A 26,006-nucleotide genomic window follows, 5' to 3' on the forward strand; every position below is an offset into this window, starting at 1 on the left:
CCCCAGGGCGTCGCCACATGATGAAAACTTTAACGTGGAAACTTTAGACATTTGCCTGGCGCTGTCACATATGGCAGCGGATCAGTTCGGTTTGGCTGGGATGGGCGGTGTTTGCACTTGGTTGGCCCAATTCCAGTTACCCTGCGGCCAGAAAGGGTCTATTGGCTGCGTGCAGATGGATGCGACACATGTGCAAACGGCATGGCTAATCAATTATTTAGCCGCCAGCCAGAGTTCGAAGTGGGAGTTCCCGTTTTTCTTCTTTTTTTTGCAGGCCAGCCAGATGTAAATTTACAATGAAGCGTAAGTGCCAGCTTATGTCCTTATATCGTATCAATTCAAGGGATGAGAGGAGGATTCATGCCGGGATTAACGGATTCGGGCTGAATTTTCCTTGTAATGACTGGTTTTTCACTTCTTTTAGTTGCTCATCATGAAATAAATTCTCAAAATAGTTGGAACAAGAAAAATAAATCTTTAAAAAAATTTAATACATAATAACATATTCTTGCTTTCCTTTTGTATCATATCTTGTGTTAAAGTCAACTAAAACAGCAAGTCTGTCTCCATAACCTACATACCTCATTTTGAGGGGTACTTGAAGCTTTATCTGATATCAAAATATCTTTCCTTAATTAAGTGCATATTGATTAAATCAGCAATTGCAGTTTCATGGTTACAAAATCATTTAGCAAGTGTCAAGAAAATTAAAAGGAAAGTGAACAAATAAAACAAATGCTAAATATTATTATTAATTCGAAGAATAACATCTGTGTTTAGCTAATAATAATTTTATAAGACCGCATATACATATTTTTTTAATTTATAAGCTGAATATAAATATATTAACACTTATACAGTTTCTAAACTATAAGTTTCAAAGAATTTAACGAGGTTGACCTCAAATATCTTTGTTATTTTTTGAAGGATTTTGCAATTGAATTATAGGATCGAATCGGAAATAGATCATAGCTGAGCTTAAGATATTTGTAATATATCGATTTACAAATATCTTAACAATTTTACAAAAAATCATAGTTTAAAAAACTCATAACTAAGCCAAAAAAGCATTAATTTCAAATCGGAAAGCTTTCCTATGTTAGTTTTTATAAGAATAATAAATCTGCATTCGCAATTTAAGATTTACAAAAATTAAAATTTTTATCAATTTTTGACAATTTTAATGATGTAACCCCTTATAAAACTTTGAAAAAATTTCGAAAATTTTTTTTCTTCCAAACATGACTAGATCGATTCTGCTTTTGATTCTGATCAAGAATATATATCATTTATAGGGTCGGAAATGACTCCTTCAACGCATTCTGATTAAAATTCAAATACTTAACGAGTGTATAAAAACTCATATTTAAAATACAATTTAAAAGCTGCATATTTAATAGCACGATTTTTCCAAATAGCCCGCACATGCATTCAGGGCATTATTAAATCGGCTAACCGGAAATATTTACCTGTGTTTTGTTTTTCCAACATTTACATTTACGTTTGTGCCGGTCGCTGTTTTTGTTTCGTCTGCCAAGCAGTACAAGCGAAATGCGGGACACTTCTGTTTTGTGTTCTCTGTTTGGACTTCGGTTCCACTGGGGGCCATTGCGCCGTATCTATATGTTTGTTGGATTCGTGGGACTACACACACACACAGTATCTGTATATGTGATACATGTATGAATAATGAATCATTTGTCGGACTGTTGTTACAGCCATATAGTAATAGGAGACATTGCACAGGAGGCCAGAAGTCGGCGCCACTTTTGCTGCCACGCACTTGGAGCAGGAGCGGGAGAAGGCATGAAAGCCGAGGCGGGATCCTGGCCAGAAGCGGGGCCTGGGTAATGTGAGCTCAATTGGCAAATCTAGGACATGTTTGGTAACTGCTCTGGCGAAAGTGACAAAGTGAAATATTGGCCAATGCTGTAATTACCAACACGGACCTGCCTCATATTTCAATGTCCTAGAATGGTGTAGTTCCTTCAATTAGCGCAAACACACTGAGAGAGAAAGCAGATGTGAACCATTTATATAAGTATATATAGGTCTGGTATATAGAGTGTGCAATTTCAAATTAACCGGAAGTTGAGGAACACCAATTAAGCAATCAAATAATTAATTAATCAAAAATAGCTCCTGACGAAACTAAAAACCACAAAAATAGAATATTAATTGTGAAAATGAAGCGAGATTTGTTAGGAATAAACTGTCTGGAAGAATCTTAAAATCTCCGCTAAAACCTTTTCTACAATTATTTTTCTCTGTGCACCTACATACACCCAAGTGGGCACACACACTTGTATACCTACGCGACTGCACAATCCCGGGCACAGTCCTACACCCATCCCCCCTTAGCTGCCGTTCGAGAGTGGTAATTGAATTAATTTAAGTTACAGGGTTGTACAGGACGTCGCCGGCAGCAGTGAGGCCATTGTCCTGGATCGCCTGCTGCCCAGCACACAGTACTCGCTCGTTGTGACGGCCATCTGGCAGGGCAAAAAATACCGCAGTCGGGGCCAGATCAAATTCAAAACGCTCGGTGAGTGCGGTTTAGATATGTATCTTAGAAGCAGCTATATTGGTTTCATCTGATAGATCTGCCCAAGAACACCTCGCAGCAGGACTTTCCGCCCGGTATCTATGGCAATGGCAGCAATGGCGTTCGCAACGGAACCGGAAATGCCAGCATCTTTGGCGATGATGTGACCTCCACGGCCACAAACACACTGACTCATGGCACCACCAGGGAACTGCCCACAGTAAGGATTGTATTTCATCTTTATTAATTATTTCATGAACTATTTGCATTTATTTATTCATTTATTAACTTATTAATTACCCCCTACAGATCCGCGGCGTGGAAATCGGCATTGTCCTGATCGTGCTGATGGTTTGGGCCGGTGCCATTGCCCTGTTCTTCAATCGCTGGGGCAAGATCCGGATGCTGCTGCCCTATCAGCCAGACTACAAGCATGAGCAGCTCAAGGTTCCAGGCACAGGAGTGTGCAGCGCCGGCGGATGCAATGGCCAGCATTCACACCAGGTTCGTATTCTGCTCGTAATCCATTGCGGGATTTTGGGAAGTGATTATGATGATTATGACAACGATGGTTGCTGGTGCGGGAAATGGGGTTTCTAGGATTAATCGGATACATACATATTCGCGAAGGAACTTATCTCTGTTTCGTTTTTTGTTATGCTTCATTTTTAGAACCTACACCCCGATTTCTTTGTCAAGGTATTCAAAAATAACAAATTCTTCCAACTACTTACATATTATACGAAACCAAAACAAAAAAATATATTTATATCTCTGCATTTTATTCGCTTTTTTTCTATGCATCAATTTCAAGTAAATATTTGACTCTAATTGAACCCAGAACACCATTTCCTTTTAAATCTGTGCACAAAAAACCCCGACCGACCAAACGAAATAATATCCTTTTTGCATTTTCCGAGAATGGCTGTTTTAGATTTATTGTTCCTTTAACAAACCCATGTCTTGTGGTCTGTGAACATAAATTGGGGTTTCATAGTTAATATATATATATATATATAATAAATAATGTCTCAACGCGTTTTCCCCTTATATAGACTTATCCTAATTTTCTTTATGATTTGCTTAATAAGAAAGCACATGCTAGTTTCGCATTTATTTCAGCTTTCTTTTCCGTAGGCTTCTGGCACCAGTTTGGGGGTATGTTCTCTAGAACCTAGAACTTTGGCATTATTCTGGGTCATTCTGCAGAGCATGAGGTCTTCGGCTTGTCGAAGTCAACTAGAGATTCCACCTAGATTCGTTAAGCTCAGGATGCGCTATGCAAATGAGAAACACCTCTAATTTACAACAACTATACACATTCCATAGATAAACAGAGGAACTTCTATAACTTAAAGTCAAAGGAACTATTTGATAATTGGTTATATATATTGCTTAAATTTATATCCAAAATAAGAAACAGTATTAACTAGTCAAGTTAATTCCCTTGAATGTCAAGAAGTTCCTCTGTACTTTAACCGCATTTAGCAGTTTTGGTTTTTGGTTTCGAGCTTTGCTGTTCAGGTTGGCGCCTTCCCAAGATCTCACTGACCAAACGTTCCTTACTTTCACTTCGCTCTCTCGCCTGCTGATCTTGTTCCTGCTACTGCTACTGCTGCTCCTGTTCCGATCCTCCTTTGGCTTTCTTTTGGCCCACAAAACAGTGTTTGCCCAGGTGCGAGGGCTGCGGTCTGTTCGATCGCTGCTTCCAGTATCCGCGCCGGGAGCTGGAGCGCGACTGCGGCTGCCAGTTTGCGCTGCTCCACAAGGCGGACGTGGAGAGCTAGCAACCAGCGCACCGCGAAGCCTCCTCGGCGGCCGTGAGTGCGGCTTCCAGCCATGGACATGGCCATAGTCATGGCACGCCGGTGAATACCTATGTGCGCGGTCCCAGTGTGGACAACCAGTCCATTGTGGGTGCCAATGTGCTGGAGAATGTGGACAGTCTGGAGGTGGGCAACGAGGACATCGAGTTGGAGGCTGCGGATGAGGCACTGGACAAGGACCTGGAGGACCAACAGCTGCTGCAGCGGGAGAGAGAGCCCGTCCAGCGCATTTTGCCCCTGCAGGCGGGTGCCCACAAGCAGCGCAAGTTCGCCCAGCAGCGCGGCATCCTCAAGAACTCACAGGAGCGCACCTTTGTCGAGGAGGACGAGGTGCTGGAGGCCAAGAAGCAGCTAATCCTGCGACGCCGCCGCCTCTTCAGCCACTACCGCCAGTATGATCAGTGGCGCAGGCGACAGTTTAGCTACGATCCCAGTTACTTTCGCCCGCCTCCGTTATTGCCTCGACCGCTGGCATGCGCTGATCACCAGCTGGGGGCCACCACCGATGGCGCATCTGGAGCATCATCCGTGGTCTCCGCAAGCGCCGGCCGGCGAAGACGCCAGTACCGCAGGCAGTACTCCTGCGCGGATAGATCACGGGAGGGATCACGCGAGAGTCGCGGCTCCTCGACGCTGCAGTTGCAGCTGCAGAAGTACCACAGCATGGTGGCCAGCGATACCATCCGCACCGAGTCCTCGGTGCTCAACCATAGCAACTACAGCGAGCCGGCCAGCGTAAGTCAGCCAGCTAGTGTTGGGGTTCAGGAACACAGAATAAGATGGAGTGGCTCACTTTGAGAGGGGAAACTTCATTTTTACCCTGAGAATGCAGTTATAAGTTTTCTTTACGATTGAAAGCCATGGAAACGTATTCCATTACGCATCTATTTATTACCCCTTCAAATTAAATTAAGCAACATTTAAAAAGTTTCTTTAAAGAGATTACCTGAAAAGAAGTATTAAATACACTGGCCCACCTGTCGTATACGTAATTTTTGTGTATACGTAATATTCTTTGAATTTCTCAATACGTATAATTTGTTTATTAAATATATTTTTGATGATTTACAATAATTAGAGTAACCTTTAAGTATCATCCTTAAATATATTTACTTTTCTTAACTAGCTACTAGCAAAAAATGCTTAATGATTTAAGTGCAAATTTATTATTTTAATAACATTTAGATTTGAATAATTCTTAGTAATTTGAATGCTGAGTTCCTTTTTCCCCCCAAAAAAGAAAAGTGAGCCACTGAATTGGTCCACTTTAAAAGTGAACATAATTTTGTGTTCCCAACACTAGTTCCAGCACAATGCAGCTTGTGGTGCACGTGGTTTTTGCTTTGGAGTTGGACTTACCGTTCCCGTTCGAGTTCGAGTTCCATCTCAGATTGCAGACCGGAGAGCACCAAATCGCACCCATCACTCAATATCTCACCCTGTACAGAATTTGCAGCTACCTTCACTGGATGGACATGGCCCGCGCACCCGCTCACTTCGCTCACTTCTCTCACAGCAAAAAAAATCACAAAACGCAATCCGCATCCGCTTGAGTCCCGGCTTCGTGTCGTTCCGTAGTTTGCCTTAGTAGCCAGCCAGAGATAGCTTTGTCCCACGCTTCTCGCTTGCTCTCTCTCTCTCCCTCTCGTTCTTGTTGTTCCAGTGGATGGAGATGATGGCGGGAGGTCCTTGTCCGGGCTTGTGTGTGTTGTTGTTGTTGTTGTTCTAGTGTGTGTGATTGCCCCCATCACCTTGGAAGTGTCCGCTCTACTGTCTCCTCTCTATCTCTTTCTATCTCTCTATACTCTCTCTATTTCCCTGCTCCTTCCGGGACGCAGTTCGACAGCAGTGAATGTGCCCACCCACCGTTGCACTGCAATAGCCGCGTAAGAAACTGACCGGAGGATGCGGCACCGCCATATGGAGATCCTTACTGACCCGCCTTTCGTTGCAGCACATCCACATGCTGGCCGAGGAGCACTCCACGTCCATATCGGAGCGATGCACGCGCAGTCGGATTAACTCGGCCATCTTTGTGTCCTCGGAGGGGCGTGGCTTCGACTCGATTGAGTTCCTTCGGCGCCATGGATCACAGAGCGTGCTCTGCCGGAAGGCCAAGAGTGCGGAGAATATCACGGACAATGGACGGAGGGTGAGTAGGATCCTTGATATCCATAAGACATAAATTTTTAACAGAAAACTTAACTCTGCAGAAGAGCCTGCGACCCTGGCGCACCGATGACGACTCCTGCAAGCAGCAGCACCTCTCGCAGGACAGCAACGACATCGAGCTAAAGGAGTGTGGCGGCACTGGAGGCGAGCTCCTGCGCCTGCCGGTCATCCATGATGGCAAGCAGTCGCCAACGGCCGTAACCAGCCTCCTAGCCCGCTCGGCTGCCATAACCACGGCCAATGTGGTTGTGGGAAGCATTTCGCTGGAGGCACCGCCACCCTACATGCAGGACGATGAGGGTGACACCCTGTCCACAGCTGCCCTGATCCACAGCGATGCTGCCGCTGTGGTTCACGAATCGCAGGACTCGGCGGAAACAGTGGAGGAACTGGTGCATGTGCCTCTCTTGGCCAGTGCAACGGCCACGGCCAGTGTGTCGACTTCCTCCTCACCCAGCATTGCCATCGAGGCAAAGCCCCGCGTACTGGTGCACCAGCGATCCTCGACAGCCTCCTCGTCGCCGCACAGCAGTCCCAAGAATCTGGGCAGCCTCGGGCTAAAGATCGTCAAGCCGAAGATCAGTGCCGTGCCAATGGTTTCCGTCTCGGGCCCCTCGCCGCCCATTGAGAAGCCGCCGCTGGCGGAGTGTTTGTAACAAATGGCAGCCGAAACATTTATCTAAGCTCGCGCTCAAGGCAACTGGACCCTGGATCCTGGACAGCCCTTAGAAACCACACACGCCCCAGACACAACCACAACCACATCCGAATCCTACTGGAATAGTCGTAAATCAAATCGGAGAGACGGAGAAAGTATGCCAGCTGCTCAAATAAGTGTTTCGGTGAGAGGTTTTACTAGGGAAAATATGCAAACAAAATCGAAAGATAGCGAGGGGAGGAGAGTAGTTATAGAAATAAAAAGATATATATTGTACCAATGGTAAGCACCAGGCAAAGAAAGCTTTGTAAGTATATTCAACAACGACTGAAGTATACACATATGTACATTATAAACGGAATCAATGGTAGGCGGTAATCTGTAGAACTTTTTAAGTCGATAACTGTGTATGTGTGTATACATACCTATTAACTGATAAATCAGCTTTAACAACTAACGAGTAAACTATCAGGCTTTAATATTACGACGACGATGAATTTCTGGTTTAACCTAGTCCGTAGACTCACCTAGCTGTTGAAATCAATTCTCCTTAATTGTTCTCCTATACATATAGCCAAAAAATTAAACAAAACCAATTAACTTCTTGGGCACCACAACTGTTATACACGCGATCTATTTAGATATATTAAATATATACATATATATATATATATATTTATTTATACACCCATTAAACTCACTTGTGTGCGTATTAGGTTCCCTGGAGGATCAACAGGTGCCTACGACTGTTTTAGGCTTCGAAATGATTTGAATCATTCCCATTGAGTCAAGTTTATATGATTTAAAATCATGATTATTTGATTCAAATTTCTTCTGTTGAAAAAAAGATTTTTTTTATATAAACGAACCAAGTTAATTAAACTTCAACTACGCCTATTTGATTTAAATTAAATTTGATATTAAACAATTTAAGTTACTCTAAAGCATATTTAATTTGAAGACAGTTCGTTCAATCCAGATGAAATTAATTCGAATAATTATTAAATTTATTCAATTTAAATAATTTCTGGTTGATTTTCAAATTATGCCAGTCAAATAAAGTTGTTTTAGATTAAATTTAAATCGATTAATACCAAGTTTATTTGATTTGAATCAAGTGTATTTGATTCAAACAAAATTCATTTGATTAAAATCAAGTTAATTCATTCTAAGTCAAGTTTATTCGAATCAGATTGAAGATTACAGGGCGCTCTTAAGGTTCAATTCAATACCTATATGCAAAAATGATCACTGTAACTCTTGCAGGGCTCTAATGCGCACGTACCCTAGAGACATTAGGACACCCACTATACATAGTTAGCTCTCATAATCTTAAGACGATGAAATCACATAGTCCAAAATGTTACTTGTTAACATATCAGAACTCTACTGTACCCACGACCAAAGCGAAACGTTTGAAACTGTAAACCGTAGTTCATAATTAGTTGTAAGCGGCCCTATTAAGAGAATATTAACTAGCTGTAAAGTTCTTTGTCAAGTAAGTAAGTGCCCTGGATGACTTCTAAGTGTGTTTTTAAGGCCCGTGTAGATGTGACTCTGTAGCTCGAACTTTACCCTATACAAAAGAGAGAAGATATTAATGAATCTATAGGAGTAACATTACCCTAGGAAGCTCCAGAAAAACACCACTCCCGCTCCATATTGCTCCCTCACACTAATTTAGGTAGTCTCTATACATTTTAGTTATGATACTTCAAATTTTATCTATCTATCTATCCACCTACTCGTTACGACACTATCGATCTATCAATATATCAATCCAAACCTATCCAATTCGTTGAAAAATGAAAGCAAGAAAATACTACAAATGTACATACACACCGCACTTGTACCTACACCAACTGGATATACTCTTCAGTGGAACACAAACGTTGTTATTAAGGAATTGTCAATTTATGGTCCAAAGCTACAATAAACAGAACACCACATCCACACGGATGGGACGTCGGCAGTAGGCTTAACTAAGTTCTAGTTTACGTTCAATTCGCTAAATGGCAAAAACACGAAACAAAAGTAAAACTGTGTGTGAATGTGTATTTTTTGAAATCAAATAAACGAATTACATATACCTATGTGTCTATCTTCTCGAAGATCACACAGTGATTGCCTTGATCGTAGTAACTCTTAATTATTCTTACCTCCAGCAGCTGCGACACAAGATTCTCAAGTTCCTGTTCCTCAAAAACATGATAGTAACGCAAAAAAGTGGTCTTTTGCTCATCCTTGGTCTTCCAGGGCACCAAAACATCTTGCTGCTGGAACTCTGTGCGATTGGTGTGCACGGGCAGTGGGGTGTCATCGGGCACTTGCTGCTCCAGTTGCTGCTGCTGCTTCTGACGCTGCTCCTGTTCGGTGGTGCGCTCCTTATTAACAGCTTTATTTTGCCGCAGGTAAGTGGACTTCTTGTCATTCTTTCGTTGATCTTTGGCCCAGACATAAACTAAAGCACGTCCACCAGGTCGCAGGACGCGTGCCATCTCACGAAGAGCAGCCAGCCGACGCTCTCCTGTGGCCAGGTGATGGATAACGGCTATACTGATGCAGCCATCGACGCTGGCAGAGCGCACCGGTACACTGAGGCAGTCGCACCGAAAGACATTCTGTCCCTTTCGACGTCCCACGGCGAGCAGACCTTGGGCGCGGTCGCAGCCAATGGCCAGGAGTAGCGGATTGCATCCCAGATACTTCCCATTTCCGCAACCTACGTCAAGCACCACAGACTGAGGATGAAAGGAGTTAAGGAAATCGGCAACTTGAGGCCAGGGCGAGTGCCTCGTTTCGCTGAAGTGATCTGCTATCTTGTCGTACACCTCGTGGACATTCCGCTGTTCCAGGCTTACAGCCTGGGCAGCCAACGTGGCGGATAGCTCCTCTGGGGCTTTGGTTTGTCTCGTGTCACATAGCGTGGGATATGAACAGGAGCAGGGTCCTCTTCGCAGGCGCCGAAAAGTGAGAGAAGTTCTCTTTCCGCGAGCCTGAGTGGTCAAGCCTCCGGATGCACTGGGCACTACATCAATGTGCTTCGGTCTGATGCCATGTGTCCAATCGTAACGTGCCTCTCCGGACATAATCAGCAGGGAACGACGGGGCAATCTCACCTGAACCAGCTCCTCTCCGCGTCGAAAGTCCATCACCACATCGGATTGCAGGGACAACGATAGAATGGGATCTAAGAAGGCACTGTGCGTGTCCACATGAGGAGGTATGCCGTGTCCCGGCTCGTATTCATTCACCGTCAACTGGTCCGGCGTACTCCAGTCCCACTTGGAAGCGAAGCTCTCCAGGCGCGGCCAAAGAATATCACATGCCGGCGGTATTGACTGCTCCAATGGTTTTGCCGGATCCACATTATTGACGCCGTACAGAAACTCGAACCCAAAGTGCTTCACATGTCTGTGCTTTAAACTTCCTTCAGAGGCTCGTCCATCCTCAGAAATGGCCTGCAAGAGCGTTGATTCCTCCTCTTCGCTGACAAAGTCAGGAAGTACCAGAAGTCCACTGGGCAAGGCCCTATTCCAATCGTTCTTTCTTGCCAGGGCGGGCAATCCCATCACGTAACTAAGATAGGCCACAGCTCCCTGTTGTCCTATTTTGGAGATGCTGTTCATGCCCTGGTATACCGCCTGCGCGTCCTCCAGAGTGGCGCAGACCAGGAAGCAGTATGATTTACCAGGCAGCATGACCACTTCGGTGACTTTGCCACCTGTGCTTGCCGCCGCCAGAAGTAGGCACTCCTCGGTGAGTCCATTGCTGAGTCCCACGTTGAGGATAGCCAGGTAGGTGGTGGGTTCCTCGCTTGGGATCACCTCACAGTCGCTTTTGATTATCGCCAGACATCGTCGCTGCTTCTTGTCCACCTTTTTGGCCTTGTTTACCTTTTGGTGCTGCTGCTGCTCAACGTGCATTTTGCCGCAAGTGTGTACACACCGAGCGGGGAAATAACTATCGGAGTTATCGAGCTATCGCGTTCTTAATCGTGGAAAGCAGACTTTAAAATACCCTATTTATAAAATAAGGAACACTAACTTTGCAGGATTTTTATTTGCAATGCAAAGGCAAATGCAAACTTTATATTTTAACGTTCTTAGCCTAACTTAATACCTTAAGCTAAGTTGATAGTGAGTCTTACTGCTACAAATGGGTATGGTGCGTGCACCTTGTATGAAATCCAGTCTACCAGACCCGGTCGATCATGCTATTGTCTTGCGGTTTCTGGTTCATGGTGGTCAGCTGCTGGTGATAGTTCCTCATCTGGTTACTGCGCCTCGGCTGCGCCAGATACTCGAACATGCTTTGCAGATGCTGGGACAACATCTTGCTCAGGTCGCTGGGCATTGGATCCGTCCAGAAGAAGTCGTGATTGAGTGCCGTGTCGGCATCAATGCGTTTCTTCGGGTCCAGCGTCAGCAGCTTGTCAAGCAGATCACAGCCGGTGGGGTCCTTGACATAAGGACGTAGTCGCTCCTTGACACGTCGCTTTTGGTTCTTTGGCAACTCAATCGACTTGTACAGCTCCAGCTCTTCCACGCCCGGCCACACGTCTGGCGTAAAGGAGCCACAAAGCTGCGAGATGAAAGTCAGCTGTTGCTGCTCTGTATTGCCCTGCATAATGGGCGAGCGGGTCCACATCTCAGCCATGATGCATCCGGCTCCCCACATGTCCACGGGCGGACCGTAGTTGCGATCGCCCAGCAAAAGCTCTGGTGGGCGGTACCACAGTGTCACCACACGGTTGGTATAGCGATTCTTGCTCTCGTTTTTGGGAATGCTAAAGGCACGAGCCAAACCAAAATCAGCCAGCTTCAAGATGCCATGCTTGGTTATTAGCACATTGGCAGCCTTCATGTCACGATGCAGGATCTGGGGATTAAAGAAGGAAAGTTTGAAACAATAAATAAGGAAATATGGAAATCATAGAATTTCAAGTTACCTTGTTGCTGTGTATGTAGTATAAGCCATTAAGCAGCTGCTGCATCACCTTCTTGATTTCGCCCAGGCTGAACTTGACATTCATGTTGGACAAGAGACCAGCTAAATCGTGCTCGCAGAAGTCAAAAACCAAGTAGAATGTAGATCTGTAGCCATTGGTGGCAGTGGCCTTGGTACGGCAAATCTCAATCAGATTTACCACATTCTCGTGTTTCAGCAGCTGCAAAATTCGGATCTCACGCAACGCAGTGATAGGAAACTAGAAAGCGGTTTATGTACATAGGTATTTCATGATTTTGTGCAATTGCTTGTTGACTCACGCCCTCTTTTTCATTGTCCATCAGCACTTTCTTCATGGCCACGAACTTTTTGTTGCTCTTCTTCTCGCGAGCCTTGAACACCTCCCTAAAAATATATAAGGATTATTAATAAGCATTCCTAAGAAAATGAGAAACATGAAACACTTACCCAAAGGTTCCTTGTCCAATTTTCGCCACCTTTTCATATTTGTTACTCTCGTCGCAGTACGGGAAATCGTAGTCTTCAATGTACTTCTGCTTCTCCATGAGCGACATGGTGCGGGAGGAGCTGGAGCCCACGCTGGAGGGCGTCGACGGTTGCTGGAGCATGTGGGACATGTGCGCCATGCTGATTTTTACCTTTATAGTCACAAAAAACGCACAAATACTCCGAAACAAGCCGAAAGACGAAAGAAAAGAAAACAGCAACAAATGTGCTCCAGCTGTTGGTGAGAAATAGGGATGGCAAAAAAAAATATCGATATACTGCGAGATAGAGAGGAAAATTGTGTGCACACACTGTACTTATTAAAACAGCTGTTCGCGATGTGACCAGCTATTTGCGTAATTTTCCTTATTTTGTGATATAACCTCGACATCTTTCCGACAAATAAACACAATTTAATGAATAAGCTATTGAACGTAGCGCAGGCGGTGCCGCGCCAGTTTGTACGTGAATACGCCTTCAAGTCCGACCTGAAGATCAAATGGGTGCGACCGGAAAAGATCGCGTGCTTCAAGCCGGAGAAGAGCGGCGATCTGAGCAAGCTGCCGCCGCTGAATCCCAACGAGATTCTGCCGGAATTCAGGGACTGCAAGGAACTGGAAAATGCCGATGATGCAGTCAAGTCTCAGTTTTTGTTGAGCAACAATGCTAGTTACCTGACCACAAGGTTTTACCGCGATGAGATGGTAAAGGAAGTACAGAGGCATGCTCAGGATTTCGGATCCATGGAGGCCAAGTGTATGTTTGTTGACACCCAATTCCAATTTCTATTTTCCCTAAATCATTGCATTTCAGTGGCCAAGATGACCGCGGTGATTCGCCGCTACCAGGAGCACATGGACTCGCATCCGCGGGACAAGATGATCAAGGTGCGACTTAAGGAGCTGATCGACAAGCGGAAAAAGTTCCTCAAATACCTCAGACGCTGGGACTATCCCCGCTTTGAGTGGATTCTCGAGAGGCTCGACCTGGTGTACAAGCCGCCTCCAACACATTTCCATTGGATCACGCGCAAGGAGTCGTTGCAGAAGTTGACCGACACCTACTGCGAAAACCTGAAGGAGGAGCGTTTAGAGGTCTACCACAAGCAATTGCAGGCCCAGCAGATACCCTTCCTGGAGGAGGCCATTAAGAAGATGCAGTTTGTGCGACAGGAACAGATATCCTGCGACGTGCCCGTGACAGTGACCGAAGAGCACATCGCGGACTCGAAGAGGCAGCTGGCCCAGCTCAAGGAGCTGCGACAGGCGGAGGAAGCCGCCAGCAGCCAGAAACAAAACGAGGATGGCTTCCATTAGGCCCGATTCTTTAACGTTACGGAGTCTTACAATAAATGTAAATGCTGATGTTCTTAAATTATACCTTTTATTATACTTTTAGTGTAGAGACTGGCGAATAAATAAACGTGCAATGAGTGGCATTGCCGTGTAGAAATGTGTAAAAACAGATGCAATTAAAATGAAGTTCCTAAAGGGTAAAGATGAGGGCTAGCGCCTTCCCCGGCTGGAGCCGCTACTCGAGCTGCTCGACGACGAGTCACTGGAGCTAGACGAACTAGACGACGACGAAGAGGAGGACACGGAAGATGTGGAGTCGCGAGAGACCCGTTTACGCTCCTTGGTCGTTCCCTTGTCGCCACTGCCCGCGGGCTCCTTGCTCTTGACATCCGACGATGTAACCTTGTCGTCGTCATCGTCTCCCCAAAGATCGTACTTGGACAAATCGCCCTCATCATCCTCGTCGTCATCCTCCTCTTCCAGCACCGGCTCATCGCGGCTGGCCTTTCTTGCTCGCTTGGAGTCCTCACGATGCTCACCGTGCTTCCGCTTCTTGCGCCGCCCAAACTCATCGTACTCGCTGTCCGAATCCTGCCGATCCTTATATTCCACTACGCCACGATCGTTGTATCCTCCACCGAAGCCTGTAATATCGGATTTTAGAGGGCTCCAAGAATACTATAAGGGTGTGGCAGCAGGACTCACCAGTGCGCTCCTCTACATCCGAGAACTTGGGCGCATTGCACATATTGCAGGTTTGCCGGCGGGCCCAGTTCACATTGGCACACTTGCTGCACTGCCAATCTTCGGCGCTAAACAGGCCCCGGGACTTGTCCGCAGCCGCCTTACCAATTTCGGTTCCTAGCTTCTTCTTGCTGGAGCTGCTACTGCTGCTGCTGCTTCCGTTGCCGCGCTCCCGATCACGTTCCCGCTCTGGCTTATCACTGCTATCACGGTCGCGGTCGCATTTGTTGCACTGCGACCGGCGGGCAAAATTTAGATGTCGACAGCTGCAAAATCGAGGAAAAGTGAGATTCGCTGCACTCCTCGCCCGGCTCGACTGCTCCGCGAGGTGGCCGCTGTTCCTGCATCTATCTGCCTGCACTCACTCGAAATCAGGGCAAATCCAATCGCCAGGGGAAGCGACGCCTCCACTGCCTCCGCCCCCCGATGCTGCGCCACCGTTCGAACTGGACATCTCTAGGCACGTTCAGTGGAACCTGCACGTGATTGTTTCTGCTGGCTGTGCCCAATTTTCCCCGCAGTACTCAGCAGGATCATTTAAAATTGTTTTAAAAAAATTTTTACAAATATTCTGTATTCAGTGTGGTTGCGACTTGGCCGTTATGAAATACCACCCGGCTTACAAAAAAAAATATACAAAAAATACCATATTTAAGTGCGACCATGCGTGACCGTTTTGTTTGGTTTTTCACCAATTAATAAACCAAATTTATTTAAATTTTCTTTTAAAAACTTGAAACCGACAAAAGTAGCTATGCAAGCCATATTTTCTGAACTAAGCTCTTTCCAAGCTCAATATTCAAAGTGTTGTAGAGTATTTGCTTATTATTTGCAAAATATATTCAAGTGGTCTTGTAGTTATATCTTTCTGCAAGCTTCAACGGCTAAAAATTATTAAGCCCAATTAAATTAAGTTATCTTTTAAAAACAAGTAACTATGATATCCTAAATTTCTGAATTAAGCTTTTGCAAGTACTAATGTTAATGTGTTTCAATGTAATTGTTTATTATTTGATAAATATATTAAAATTAGCTTTTGTCTTTCTGCAGACACATTCTTTATATAAGAATAGTTGCTTATTGTTTATTAAAATAAATTTATTTAATCACGTAGAATCCCAATTCTAAGAAGTAACCCAGAATACCTTGATTTTCTTTTAGATCTTGGTATCCACATTCCATGGGCTCACTCACGCACAATCCCAATCATTGAACCACAATAACTTGTATACTTTTAGAGTTTTATTTCCTTAGTTTACAAACAAAAGCCGCTCCAAAAGTAAACACCGATTTTGTTTTGTCCGTTGTTGGATGGTTGATAAAAAAGTGTAACTAACGCATAACCAGCAGCTTTTGGGAATTGTCGGGGAGCGTTTCCAGCGAGCCGACAACCCACTGAAGAGACCCACCCGCGGGGTCTTCCGGCGGAGCAGCGCTTACTTCTTGCCAGTACCGATCTTGGCCTTGGCAGTGCCGCGCACCTTCTTCATCCTGTTGCGACGCTCCTTACGCTGCTTGCGAGTCTGCTTCTTCTGCTCGAAGAGGCCGTGACGGGCCAGGCGGTACTTGGGCTCGAACTTCTTGGCGAAGTCCAGGGTGTCGTAGATGAGGGCGAAGCCCGTGGAGCGGCCGCCGCCAAAGTTTGTGCGGAAACCGAACACGAAGACCACATCGGGGGTAACCTTGTACATGGCGGCGAGCTTCTCGCGGATCTCGGTCTTGTTCACCGACGACAGACCAGGGTGCAGGACATCGCAGACCATCTGTTTCCTGGCGAGCAGGCGGTTGGTCATGAACTTGCGGGTGCGGATGGTGGCGGTTGTACCGGACATTTTGACGGAGCTGCAATGCAATAGACGGTATTTAGTGGCTTTCTTCACACAGAATCCCCCCAGATTGGCCCCACTCCGGGCTATTGTTGTCGTCTCCGAGAGAATCAACATAACCTCACAGCCGTGCGTTCGGAGCGCCTACGACTCCACGTGTGACCCCGCGCCCGCGGCCAGCTTTTTTACGTTTTCTTTGGTCACTGCCTTCACGCGCCGGAGTATTGGATGTTGGGTGGCGGCCTTCTGCGACATTTTAAACTATTTTCCATGGCTATTTACCTTTTAAAACACTTGAAAAGGTTTTAAACACGTCGTTTTGCAAACGCGATTCTCTAGAAAGGAAGATGGCCGATTTAGTGGTGACAGCATCGGAGCACTATCGATACTATCGATTCAAAACATCGACTTTTTTGCACTATCGATGTTTGTTTTGATTTTTATAAAACAAAAGAAATGTGATGTAGTTTCATTCCATTTTCAATTATTTTTCATGCTCGTTATGTTATTTGTTCTATGTATTCCCACAAAAAGCTTTGTTAATTTTATAAAATGATCAATTGGTTTAAACGAAGTCAAAAAAAAATTACAAGAAACTTTTAATGTAGACTTCGTTAGGTCTGAATTGGTTTTAAATGTGCTTGCAAATAACATTTATATTTCACAAGATATTTAACAAGACGACCCCATATAGTTTGTGCCATCATTGTATCGATAGTATCTATCTCTATCGATGATTTGACAGTTAGCGATACATCGATTCCCATTTTTCATGTTATCAAAGTTTACCATTTTAAACTTCATTCAAAAGAACCTTTAAAGATCGATTGTGACAATTTGCAATTTTTTTGTGATTATTTCTATAGCTGCCGGGTATTGTATCATTTAGTTGAGCTGGAAGTCGAAACAAATAATCCCTATATATTTGAATTTGTAGGATAAGGAATCGTTTCAGAAGGTATTCCAAATCAAACTTGTATCCAGCATAAAGGAAAAACTTTAATAAATATTCGAACTTTCGATATTTAAGAAAATGTCTGATCAAATTGAGAATACCCAGCAGATGGAGCAGAATCTGGATCCCAAGGGAGCTTATTTTGCCAGCCTCGCGGTGTGGGCCAAACAGCTTCGTGAGGTCCAAGAGGCCATGGCCGGGTTCCCGGGATATTTGCTTGCCAAATACCCGGAGCTCTTTCGCACACCGAACGGAGGCCAGCAGACAAATACTTTGGGACGTATCCAACCGCGCCCAGTTCAAGGGCTAGCGGCTGCATCGGCCAGAGCTTTTGGAATACCGCCTGGACGAGCTCGTCGTCTTCTTCGTCATCGCATCCTTAACAGGGGCGACCAGCAAAACCCGATAGACCGTCGTGGTGGCTATGTGGTCGCCTTGGCGCCCTTATGGAAACGAGCTGTAGCGCAGGCCATCGACATGTACCTTCTTCTTTTGCTGAAGGTCCTCATTGCGCATTTGCTTGCTTGCCAGTTTCCCAGCATTGGAGAGCAATTGATTTGGCGGGTAATTACAGATGACCTGGTCATGTACTACTTTGGCATAACTACATCGACTCAAGCGCTGCTCGTCAGAATGTTTCTCAAGCTGGTCGGGTTCTGCTACGAGCCGCTGTGGACCAGCTACTGCAATGGAGCCACACCCGGCAAGTGGCTAATGAAGATACGAATTGTGACCGCTTGCGCGGTGATGCCGTTTTCCCCGCCCGATGGACCCAGTCACCCACGCATCGTCTTTGTCTATCCGGCATGGAGGCTCACTATGCAACGTGCCATTTTCCGGTCGCTTATTAAGCGCTTTGTGACGACAATCATCCTACCCATCTCCATCAGATTCGTTTTCCGTCGTCACAGGGCTTATTATGACCAATGGACTAATACGATTGTCTTGGATAATAAATTCAAAGCCGTGCATTACCTTGGCGTACGTAATCGGTATCCGCGCTGATACAGCCTAATGATTTGGGACTTCATTTTATACACACAATTAAAATTTTACATATGTACATAGATGTTATTAGTACATCCATTGAGACCTTTTAAATATACTAAACATCCTATATACTGTAACTCATTAATATCCTCTCTCTTACTTTCCCTTATTTTTTTTAATCTAATATATAATATTCCAATGAGTCTATATCCAGATAGTGCTGATATTCCATCGTAGGGCATAGGCCAATCGTGCGACCGGCACCTACTGAGAGGGGAATTCCAATGGCTCTCTGGCTGCCGCATCCTCGGTGGCAAAAGTCTGCCGGCTCCCATTCTCCATCCAACAATGGAGGCAATGCGACGTCACAGGTAGCGCGTCAAGATGCCGCGTCTATAAATACGGGTGCGAGAGTCCGGCCAGTGGCCAGCGGAACGTCGAGCAGAGCGCACCACCGCCGGCGTATAAGGCATTTGCTCCGGGAACGCATTCGGATTCGGATCGGATACGGATTTGGAAAGTGAAGTGAAGTGTGGTGCGGTTAAAAATAAACAGAAAACCAAGCAAGCCAACCGGGGCTAAGAAGTTCTTTTGACCAGATCAACCGGAGATATGGGATTGAAATCGGGATATAGAATGCCTAACGAAAATCTGTAAAATAGCTGATCGGTGGAATTTCGTGGCGTGCGTTGAATAACACTGATAAAACAATATACAGAGCGACCAAACATAAATAATATTCCACATGCATAGTTCCGAAATACATCAGCTGCTAAAATAAACGAATCGGTGAAGCCGAAGCCCCAACAAAGGCCAGCCGATCCGCATGACGTCACGGGTGAGCATCTGGCAAGGAGCTACTGCATCAGCATCAGTGGCATCACCATCTCCATCAGCACCCCAACGAGCCGAGGGAGGCAACAGCCATAATAAACAGGTTCGTTATCTGCCGATCAACTTGAACAGAAAGTATACTTTTTAAAATAATACTTTAAATCTGTCATTCAATTTGATTACTATTATTATTTATATTCTGATCTTGATCTTGTCAGAATAAACTACTATCTGCAATTTAATGAAAACTTATATAAAAGCTTAATGCAAATAGACCAAAAAGTGAGAATAGAATATTGAATGATTAAGATCTTGAAAATCTTTAGACCTATTCAATAATGCTAAGAGTTTTCAACTAAAGAGATACACGCTTTCGAAAGCGTAATTTCGTCGAAACAAAATTTGTTTTTGAAAAATGGGTTAATTGAAATATCTAATTAATCATAATTTAATATAATATTTCTTCTGCGCTCTTATTTTCTTGAAATTGAAAGGCTTTTATATATGTACATATATAAAAAATTTATATACAAAATTTTTTTAAAATGTTGACAACTACAGTGGCCGTTGAATATTTTGTATTTTCCAATTACCGAAATTTAGATGTTGGTTTTAAATACTGAATTCAGATTTTGCCTGTCCAAGCAGCAACTCGATACGCAACCAATTCGTCCAGCCTGTCGCGGTCAATGCACGAAAATTAGTTTTTGGCTCGCACACACGTTGTGGCAAAGGTACACCTCCATCCGCATCCGCTCCGCCGGTGCCTGGCCGATCCGTCATGTTGGACGTGGTCGCCACGTATTCGGGCCATCAATGTGCCATTGGCGATGATGTCGTCGCCGTAATTTCTTATTTTCCATGCCGCTGCTTCCCCCGCATTGTCACCGAGATTTTTCACTGTAATTAAATTTTAAAATCTCCTCTCGTGTAGCCGCTGACACTTAACATTCTGTGGCTGTCTGTCATATTTAAGCATTTTCCTCTTGGCATGGCAAATTAAATGTTGAGAATTAATTGTGCAAGTGTGCTGGCCGAAGGACCAACAAATAAAATAAATCCTGATTGACAACTGACACCAGAGATTGGCTGAGACTTTCGAAATGATTTTGAACTAAATTTTAAGGGCACACCTGCAGAGACTCCCAAGAACTGTCTATGTAAACACACCAGCAAGAAGTGTGTTTCCAATCCATTTTCCATCATCTCTCGCGTAAACACTAATCCAGGGACATGACGTAATTTAGTTGCTAACTAAAAAGGCAACTCAATTGGCCGGGCCAGGTCAAGAAGCAGCTTCCACTTCCCAGAAGCAGCAAACAATTTTCTCGACTAGTTTCCACCCAATATATAGGTATAATAATCACCGATTTTTTCAATATAAAAGACTACAATACATTAGCTGGCTGTTTCCTTCGTTTGTTGCTTTGATCTTTGTGTCGGTAATCTTTGGATTTGGGTTAGCATAAATGACTGAAAAATGCTCAGAGCAATTATAATTAAAAATTTTAATGCTATGAGAAACAGACATTTCGGGCTAATGACTGTGCCTGCCGCCTGACGAACACATCTTGCCAAAAATATATCGACAAACTCACCAGAATTGCACTTTAATTGCCGGCCACAAAATGCACTCTAACTTGGCATTCGTCATTTTCTGGACGTGGATGTGTAGAGTCTCTCCTCGACGATAGCTTAATTGTATTGAAAACATAAACATCCCCATTGACAGTGGGCATCTTTTTTATGTCAGCCCCTCGGATTCGCGCCCTGGGAAAGCCGAAGGCATGGCATACCACATCCACTAATGTGTTTTCCTTCCTCGGCTTGTGTATTTTCATTGGAAACACATTTCGCCACGATTTTTAGTTTGTGTTTGTTTTGTGTTTGGATTTTTTAATTATGTATGTATGTACAGGCGAGGTACACAGTATGTCTTAGCCCGTAAATACACGGCCAGACATAGATTGCAAATTGATTTTAATTTATGCTTGAGCGAATCAATAAAAATACACATATTTACCTGGCTCGCACCTAGCCGCCGCCAGAAATGCGTAAAGGTGGTGAGGTCCAAGGCTACCCAGCTCTCAGCTCCCAGTCCCAAAGATCGGCAAGGCTGTGGCCACAAATCAAGCAAATGACTGTCGGACCCCGTTCAAAACAGAAGTTTATAAAAATAATCCAAAATGAACTCGTATTTCACACCCACTAAATAAAACCCTAAAAAAAGAATTGAAAACCAAACAAAAACAACGGCATTTCGGCAGACCGCAGACGAGGAGATGAAATGGGAGGCAGTGGCGCATCGGATCGTTAGGAACTCTCCAATTTGACGCCACAGCCACGGCTACGCCATCAATTCTCGAATCTAGAGGCGAGTGTCATCCCACCGGCCACGCGAGAAAATTGAAATACCACACACAAACGATCCGTGGGGACGGTGGCGGGATGAGTCTCCTCTGCGAGATGAGATGAGATGATGTGACTGTTCCATAGGCCAGCTGCCAAGATTGTAGTCCAATAATTCATGTTCATGTTGGCCATTTATTAAGAAACATAGAAAGCACAGTGTATTAAAAATAAAGTCCCATTCATACTGTTTAGCCAAAATATTTGACTTTTCCCTCGAAATCTGTCAAAGCGAATGAGTTACATGTAGTTTTAGTCCGCCGATGATCTCAATCAGATCGGAATATGGTCCAATATCAATATAATCAATTAGTTTAATGGCTTTCAAAAGCCCCACATAGATTTACATTTATTGGAGGTATTTAATAAATAAGAATTTCGAATTTTTGGGGTTCACCTACGACAATTTATTGATCCGAAATTCTTAGCCACAGAAATTTGTCAGAATGCGAATTTTATTTTCAAAAATTTGATTATAAACATAATTTAAAGAAGCTCTAATGGGCTATAGATCATTTTACTATGCTTTAATATAATTTATAGAAACATAATCGTTTTTATTTACTAACTATAACAATACCCATTGAACTAATTATAAAATAATTGGTTACATTTTAAAAGATCTATATTCAATTACCATTAGAGATAGATTTACAAAAAAGATGGTTGTAAAGGGTTTTAGGCATATTTACTTAATTAAATAGCTTATCATTATCCTGATGATTTTCATTTAAATCCTTGGTAATTTGTGATTACAATATTTTATTAAAAGGCTAGAGCAACAATGTATCAGCCAAAGATCGTATTTTTCGCGATAATCCCAGACCATTAAAATAAACCTCCCACACAACACACAGCACAGAGCAGATCACACATCACCGCAGCGCATATTATTCCTCGGGGAGATTTATGCCGCCAAACACTTTGATAGAGTAGCCTTGCTGCCTTTGTTTATTTACCACTCTGCACTCGAGAGCATGAGGATGAACTTATGGATATATCATTGGGTATTTTTAGCGTTAGGCAGCCGGAAATCCTTGGAGTCGTAATCTATGCGAGTATCGGCCCGATACCAGACCCGAGCATGTCCAGGCGAGCGCCAGTTGAAGGCCAATCGAGACGGGAACCGGCACTGAAACCGAAGCGGAAGCGACCAGCTAAGAGATGTCCTCGCGTCGGAGCTCCTTTCGCCGGAAGGAGAAGCCGGCGTTCGAGCGCTTCAAGGACCACTGCCGCCACTTTACGGCGTTTATGTTCAGCAACGTGGGCATCATCCTGCTAGTCACATTCTACACAATTGGCGGAGCATTTATCTTCCAGGGTATCGAGATCTTCGAGTACGAGCGCCTGAAGCTAGAGAAGCCGCATCGGTTTATAGCGCGCAACTTTAGCGGCGAATGCCTCACCAGAATTTGGGAACTCACGGCGGAGAACATTAGCTTTTTCGACCACCATGCCTACAGGAAACGGTAAGACATCAATAAAACGTATTCCTGATTTTAAAATTTACATGCGAAACTTTTTAATTTCCAGGGTAAACGATGTGCTCCTAGAGTACCAGCGGGCCATAGTGAAGAAGCAACTAAAGGGACCAGACGTCGAGCAGTGGAGCTTCTCCGGAGCCTTTCTCTATTCGCTGACGGTGATTACGACTATCGGCTATGGGAACATCACGCCTCAGTCGGAGTGGGGTAAGCTGGTGACCATTCTTTACGCAATTATCGGGATGCCATTGTTCCTGCTCTACCTCTCCAATATCGGCGATGTGTTGGCTAAGTCCTTCAAGTGGATATATTCCAAGGTGTGCCTGTGCCGCATATGTCCCGGTGTGGCCAAGCGAAGGATCATCCGCGAGAGGAGAAAAATGCGCCAAATGGCCAGAGCAGTAAGTGGTATCACAGGAGACCAAAATTTGTTTGGTTAGCACATTGCAGTTCCTCTATCTAATTCCAGCTGCAATTGCACGACATGGAGAATGCCAGGGGAAGCAGTAGTTACTCCAGCAGTAGCAGCAACACTTCAACGTCCAACAGCAGCAGCAGTGACTATACCAGGAGTTCCCACCACAGTTCCAGCCTGATGGACATTCCGTTCAGTGGCTCCGACTCGGATATCGAGCGTGAAATACGAGGCAGCACAGATGAGATCACGGTCCCAGTCACTGTCTGCATATTTGTAATGGTTGGGTAAGACAAACTCCTTTTTATAAGGGGATCTGACAGCTAAAGGCTGATCGTCTATTTTTTCTGCAGCTATATACTGTGGGGCGCCTTGCTCTTTGGGCGCTGGGAGGATTGGAACTATCTGGATGGCAGCTACTTCTGCCTCATATCGCTAAGCAGCATTGGATTTGGGGATCTGGTGCCGGGCGATCGTGTGGTAAGATATCCTGTGCTATATATTAACAGTTTATTTATTTATTTATTTCACTTTCCACAGATAACTGCCGATAGGGATAAGGTCGAGTTGAGCTTTATACTCTGCGCCGTGTACTTGCTGCTGGGCATGGCAGTGATTGCCATGTGCTTCAACCTTATGCAGGTAAGTGTGCTATATAGATTGTATATGAAATACATCTAAATAGTTTATGTATATCTTTACAGGAGCAGGTCGTTCACAATATTCGGGCCGTCAAGAGGGGTTTCAAGGCTTGCTTCCGTTGCCGTAGCTCCTAAGAGGCTTCAAAACTGGCTTTGTCGTACAAAATCATATATAATTGTCCACTGTTGATGTAGACTTTGGCTAGGCTTAAGATAGATATATATATATACATATATAACTGTAAGCTGAATGTGTTCCTTTTTGGTAAGAGATCAAAGAACAATGCTCTACAGCTGACATTAGCTTACATTTAATAATAATACGTATCTGATTTGAATCGCTATGGCTACAATACATTTGGACTACTCTGTTTGAATACGATCAAAATTTCCCGGTTTCTAGAAACTCCACACCTTGCTCTTGCCCTTCGGATTTATTGTGTATTTTGGTTTCTGTTGGTCGACTCGTTCCATCCGCTTTTTCTTGGCTAACAGAGCCTTTACCTGGTTATCTAGTTTGAGTGGCTCTGTGACCGCTATCTCCGCGTAGTTAGGCAGCGTGGTGGCCTTCTTGTTCATGCAGGCTTGCTCAAATTGTTTATTTAGATCGTGTCCCATGAGCCCCAGAGAGGGCTGTGTAAGCAGGTCGAAGGCCGTGACCTTTAAAGCATTAAATTGGTTCCGCGTCTTGCCTGTCACCTGTTTGCGTGTGATCATCTCCTTAGAGATAGGTGTAATCTTCTTTAGATCACGGGCTTCCAGCGTCTTCTTGTTATCCACTATCAGTCTGCGGCTGCGTATAACCACTTTAACTGTTGGACTAAGCCCCTTGGTGGAAGAAACCGTAGTTGCCTTTCTCTTCCTTTGCAGAGGCGACCAGACCGTAGGCTTAACTTTACTTGGCGTGGCAGCCTTTTTGCGGGAGTAGGTCCGTACCGGCGGAGTCCTAGAGAGCACAGGCTCTTTTGTTTGCACAGTGGCTAGGTTATAGCTGGTAGCAGTTGGCGGAGAAAGCCTGGCTTCCACGTTACGATTGACGGATTGAGGCTCGGGAGATGAAGCACACACCATGTCTAAATCCATACCACTCTCATTTAGAGACGGCATTCGGATGGGACGACAGCGCCCTAGCTCGGGGGTCAGATGCGGCGGAATGTTTTCCTTGCCAACACGGGAATGCGAAGAGGAGCCACTGGACGGCGTGCTCTTGGCCAGCGGAGTCGATATATTAACTGCTTGAGAGAGGCGAAAGGGCGTACTCCTCCCTCCCCTTGCCACCCTGTCGTCTTCCTTCTGCAGCATGCTGCTCTCGGGGCAGCACCGACGATTTGGAATGATGTTCTGGAAGGTGATGCGTCCCTTGACGATCTGTGGCATGAACAGCTCGGCCTCGTAGCCCGGACATTCCACCATGACCACTGTCTTGCCGGACAGCAGCTTAATATCGAAGCGCAGCTCCGTTTGCGACGTAGAGACCATGGCGGTAGTCGAAAATAGTAAGATGGATGATTTTTGGTACCAAAATGGAAGTCACAAGTCTTAAAAGTGTTGAGCTGAGTAAGTCAAAGAAATAAACAACAGCAGAGAGTATATTGAGATAATTTTGACATACCAAATGAAAGAAGAAAAGGGAACTGCTACTAATTTTTTTTTAGAACACACAAAAACTCATTTTGAGAGATACGTTTTTAAAAACACAGGGTTGTTTTGCAGATCCTGGCATTTAGTGATGGAACTTTACTAACAGCAATGGTA

General features: G+C 44.6%; 9 protein-coding genes across 10 annotated transcripts in view; 4 read left to right on the forward strand and 5 right to left on the reverse strand.

Annotated features, from left to right (window-relative positions):
• The window catches only part of LOC110180165 (uncharacterized), a 25,488-nt gene extending 16,198 nt beyond the window's left edge, over positions 1-9,290 (forward strand). The window contains exons 4-10 of the mRNA XM_086829164.1: positions 2,397-2,545; positions 2,602-2,765; positions 2,855-3,049; positions 3,218-3,358; positions 4,333-5,106; positions 6,326-6,523; positions 6,585-9,290. Coding sequence (XP_086685290.1) covers positions 2,397-2,545; positions 2,602-2,765; positions 2,855-3,049; positions 3,218-3,358; positions 4,333-5,106; positions 6,326-6,523; positions 6,585-7,199 — 2,236 coding nt within the window. The 3' untranslated portion in view covers positions 7,200-9,290. The remainder of the gene's footprint in view (positions 1-2,396; positions 2,546-2,601; positions 2,766-2,854; positions 3,050-3,217; positions 3,359-4,332; positions 5,107-6,325; positions 6,524-6,584) is intronic.
• On the reverse strand, positions 9,237-11,163 carry LOC110175979 (tRNA (carboxymethyluridine(34)-5-O)-methyltransferase ALKBH8). The gene has a single exon (XM_020942180.2). The coding sequence runs from the start codon at positions 11,125-11,127 to the stop codon at positions 9,292-9,294; it is 1,836 nt and encodes a 611-aa protein (XP_020797839.2). The 5' UTR covers positions 11,128-11,163; the 3' UTR covers positions 9,237-9,291.
• An 85-nt stretch (positions 11,164-11,248) lies between these two features.
• Cdk9 (Cyclin-dependent kinase 9) lies at positions 11,249-12,958 on the reverse strand. Its single transcript, XM_020944354.2, has 4 exons — positions 12,620-12,958; positions 12,472-12,556; positions 12,153-12,410; positions 11,249-12,082 (listed from the first exon to the last, which is right to left on the reverse strand). Exons 1-4 carry the CDS (start codon positions 12,796-12,798, stop codon positions 11,396-11,398), a joined length of 1,209 nt encoding a protein of 402 aa, XP_020800013.1. The 5' UTR covers positions 12,799-12,958; the 3' UTR covers positions 11,249-11,395.
• Positions 12,949-14,032, forward strand: bonsai (28S ribosomal protein S15, mitochondrial). Its single transcript, XM_020942295.2, has 2 exons — positions 12,949-13,414; positions 13,472-14,032. The coding sequence occupies exons 1-2, from the start codon at positions 13,075-13,077 to the stop codon at positions 13,972-13,974; spliced, it is 843 nt and encodes a 280-aa protein (XP_020797954.1). The 5' UTR covers positions 12,949-13,074; the 3' UTR covers positions 13,975-14,032.
• On the reverse strand, positions 14,025-15,340 carry LOC110176078 (uncharacterized). Its single transcript, XM_020942309.2, has 3 exons — positions 15,063-15,340; positions 14,659-14,963; positions 14,025-14,597 (listed from the first exon to the last, which is right to left on the reverse strand). Exons 1-3 carry the CDS (start codon positions 15,149-15,151, stop codon positions 14,164-14,166), a joined length of 828 nt encoding a protein of 275 aa, XP_020797968.1. The 5' UTR covers positions 15,152-15,340; the 3' UTR covers positions 14,025-14,163.
• Positions 15,341-15,921: 581 nt separating this feature from the next.
• On the reverse strand, positions 15,922-16,862 carry RpS24 (ribosomal protein S24). Its single transcript, XM_020942688.2, has 2 exons — positions 16,806-16,862; positions 15,922-16,539 (listed from the first exon to the last, which is right to left on the reverse strand). The coding sequence occupies exon 2, from the start codon at positions 16,527-16,529 to the stop codon at positions 16,134-16,136; it is 396 nt and encodes a 131-aa protein (XP_020798347.1). The 5' UTR covers positions 16,530-16,539; positions 16,806-16,862; the 3' UTR covers positions 15,922-16,133.
• A 470-nt stretch (positions 16,863-17,332) lies between these two features.
• On the forward strand, positions 17,333-18,605 carry LOC110179701 (protein FAM8A1-like). Its single transcript, XM_086828536.1, has 3 exons — positions 17,333-17,396; positions 17,461-17,481; positions 17,554-18,605. Exon 3 carries the CDS (start codon positions 17,557-17,559, stop codon positions 18,481-18,483), a length of 927 nt encoding a protein of 308 aa, XP_086684662.1. The 5' UTR covers positions 17,333-17,396; positions 17,461-17,481; positions 17,554-17,556; the 3' UTR covers positions 18,484-18,605.
• A 196-nt stretch (positions 18,606-18,801) lies between these two features.
• On the forward strand, positions 18,802-24,496 carry sand (potassium two pore domain channel sandman). Of its 2 annotated transcripts, XM_020945872.2 has the most exons (7): positions 18,802-19,405; positions 22,729-23,180; positions 23,245-23,596; positions 23,665-23,897; positions 23,964-24,090; positions 24,151-24,252; positions 24,315-24,496. In XM_020945872.2, the coding sequence occupies exons 2-7, from the start codon at positions 22,876-22,878 to the stop codon at positions 24,384-24,386; spliced, it is 1,191 nt and encodes a 396-aa protein (XP_020801531.1). In that variant the 5' UTR covers positions 18,802-19,405; positions 22,729-22,875; the 3' UTR covers positions 24,387-24,496. The 2 variants fall into 2 exon arrangements, with proteins under 2 accessions (XP_020801531.1, XP_086684661.1); XM_086828535.1 differs by having other exon boundaries at positions 18,890-19,405; positions 23,964-24,252.
• A 44-nt stretch (positions 24,497-24,540) lies between these two features.
• uno (univalents only) lies at positions 24,541-26,002 on the reverse strand. Its single transcript, XM_020945884.2, has 2 exons — positions 25,864-26,002; positions 24,541-25,804 (listed from the first exon to the last, which is right to left on the reverse strand). Exon 2 carries the CDS (start codon positions 25,728-25,730, stop codon positions 24,651-24,653), a length of 1,080 nt encoding a protein of 359 aa, XP_020801543.2. The 5' UTR covers positions 25,731-25,804; positions 25,864-26,002; the 3' UTR covers positions 24,541-24,650.
• Positions 26,003-26,006: the final 4 nt, after the last annotated feature.

The sequence above is a fragment of the Drosophila serrata genome, unplaced genomic scaffold, assembly GCF_035046125.1.
Source record: "Drosophila serrata isolate PLE 108 unplaced genomic scaffold, ASM3504612v1 contig_184, whole genome shotgun sequence".
NCBI lineage: Eukaryota > Metazoa > Arthropoda > Insecta > Diptera > Drosophilidae > Drosophila > Drosophila serrata.

Excerpts from the sequence above, each read along its gene's own strand:
- LOC110175979 (XM_020942180.2), bottom strand. The coding sequence starts at position 11,127 with ATGCACGTTGAGCAGCAGCAGCACCAAAAGGTAAACAAGGCCAAAAAG.
- Cdk9 (XM_020944354.2), bottom strand. The coding sequence starts at position 12,798 with ATGGCGCACATGTCCCACATGCTCCAGCAACCGTCGACGCCCTCCAGC. Across the intron at positions 12,557-12,619 it reads ATTGGACAAGGAACCTTTGG|GGAGGTGTTCAAGGCTCGCG; the intron begins GTAAGTGTTTCA and ends ATATATTTTTAG. Across the intron at positions 12,411-12,471 it reads TGGACAATGAAAAAGAGGGC|TTTCCTATCACTGCGTTGCG; the intron begins GTGAGTCAACAA and ends ACCGCTTTCTAG.
- bonsai (XM_020942295.2), top strand. The coding sequence starts at position 13,075 with ATGAATAAGCTATTGAACGTAGCGCAGGCGGTGCCGCGCCAGTTTGTA. Across the intron at positions 13,415-13,471 it reads CGGATCCATGGAGGCCAAGT|TGGCCAAGATGACCGCGGTG; the intron begins GTATGTTTGTTG and ends ATTGCATTTCAG.
- LOC110176078 (XM_020942309.2), bottom strand. The coding sequence starts at position 15,151 with ATGTCCAGTTCGAACGGTGGCGCAGCATCGGGGGGCGGAGGCAGTGGA. Across the intron at positions 14,964-15,062 it reads TGGATTTGCCCTGATTTCGA|CTGTCGACATCTAAATTTTG; the intron begins GTGAGTGCAGGC and ends TCGATTTTGCAG. Across the intron at positions 14,598-14,658 it reads GGATGTAGAGGAGCGCACTG|GCTTCGGTGGAGGATACAAC; the intron begins GTGAGTCCTGCT and ends CCGATATTACAG.
- RpS24 (XM_020942688.2), bottom strand. The coding sequence starts at position 16,529 with ATGTCCGGTACAACCGCCACCATCCGCACCCGCAAGTTCATGACCAAC.
- LOC110179701 (XM_086828536.1), top strand. The coding sequence starts at position 17,557 with ATGTCTGATCAAATTGAGAATACCCAGCAGATGGAGCAGAATCTGGAT.
- sand (XM_086828535.1), top strand. The coding sequence starts at position 22,876 with ATGTCCTCGCGTCGGAGCTCCTTTCGCCGGAAGGAGAAGCCGGCGTTC. Across the intron at positions 23,181-23,244 it reads CACCATGCCTACAGGAAACG|GGTAAACGATGTGCTCCTAG; the intron begins GTAAGACATCAA and ends TTTAATTTCCAG. Across the intron at positions 24,253-24,314 it reads TGTGCTTCAACCTTATGCAG|GAGCAGGTCGTTCACAATAT; the intron begins GTAAGTGTGCTA and ends ATATCTTTACAG.
- uno (XM_020945884.2), bottom strand. The coding sequence starts at position 25,730 with ATGGTCTCTACGTCGCAAACGGAGCTGCGCTTCGATATTAAGCTGCTG.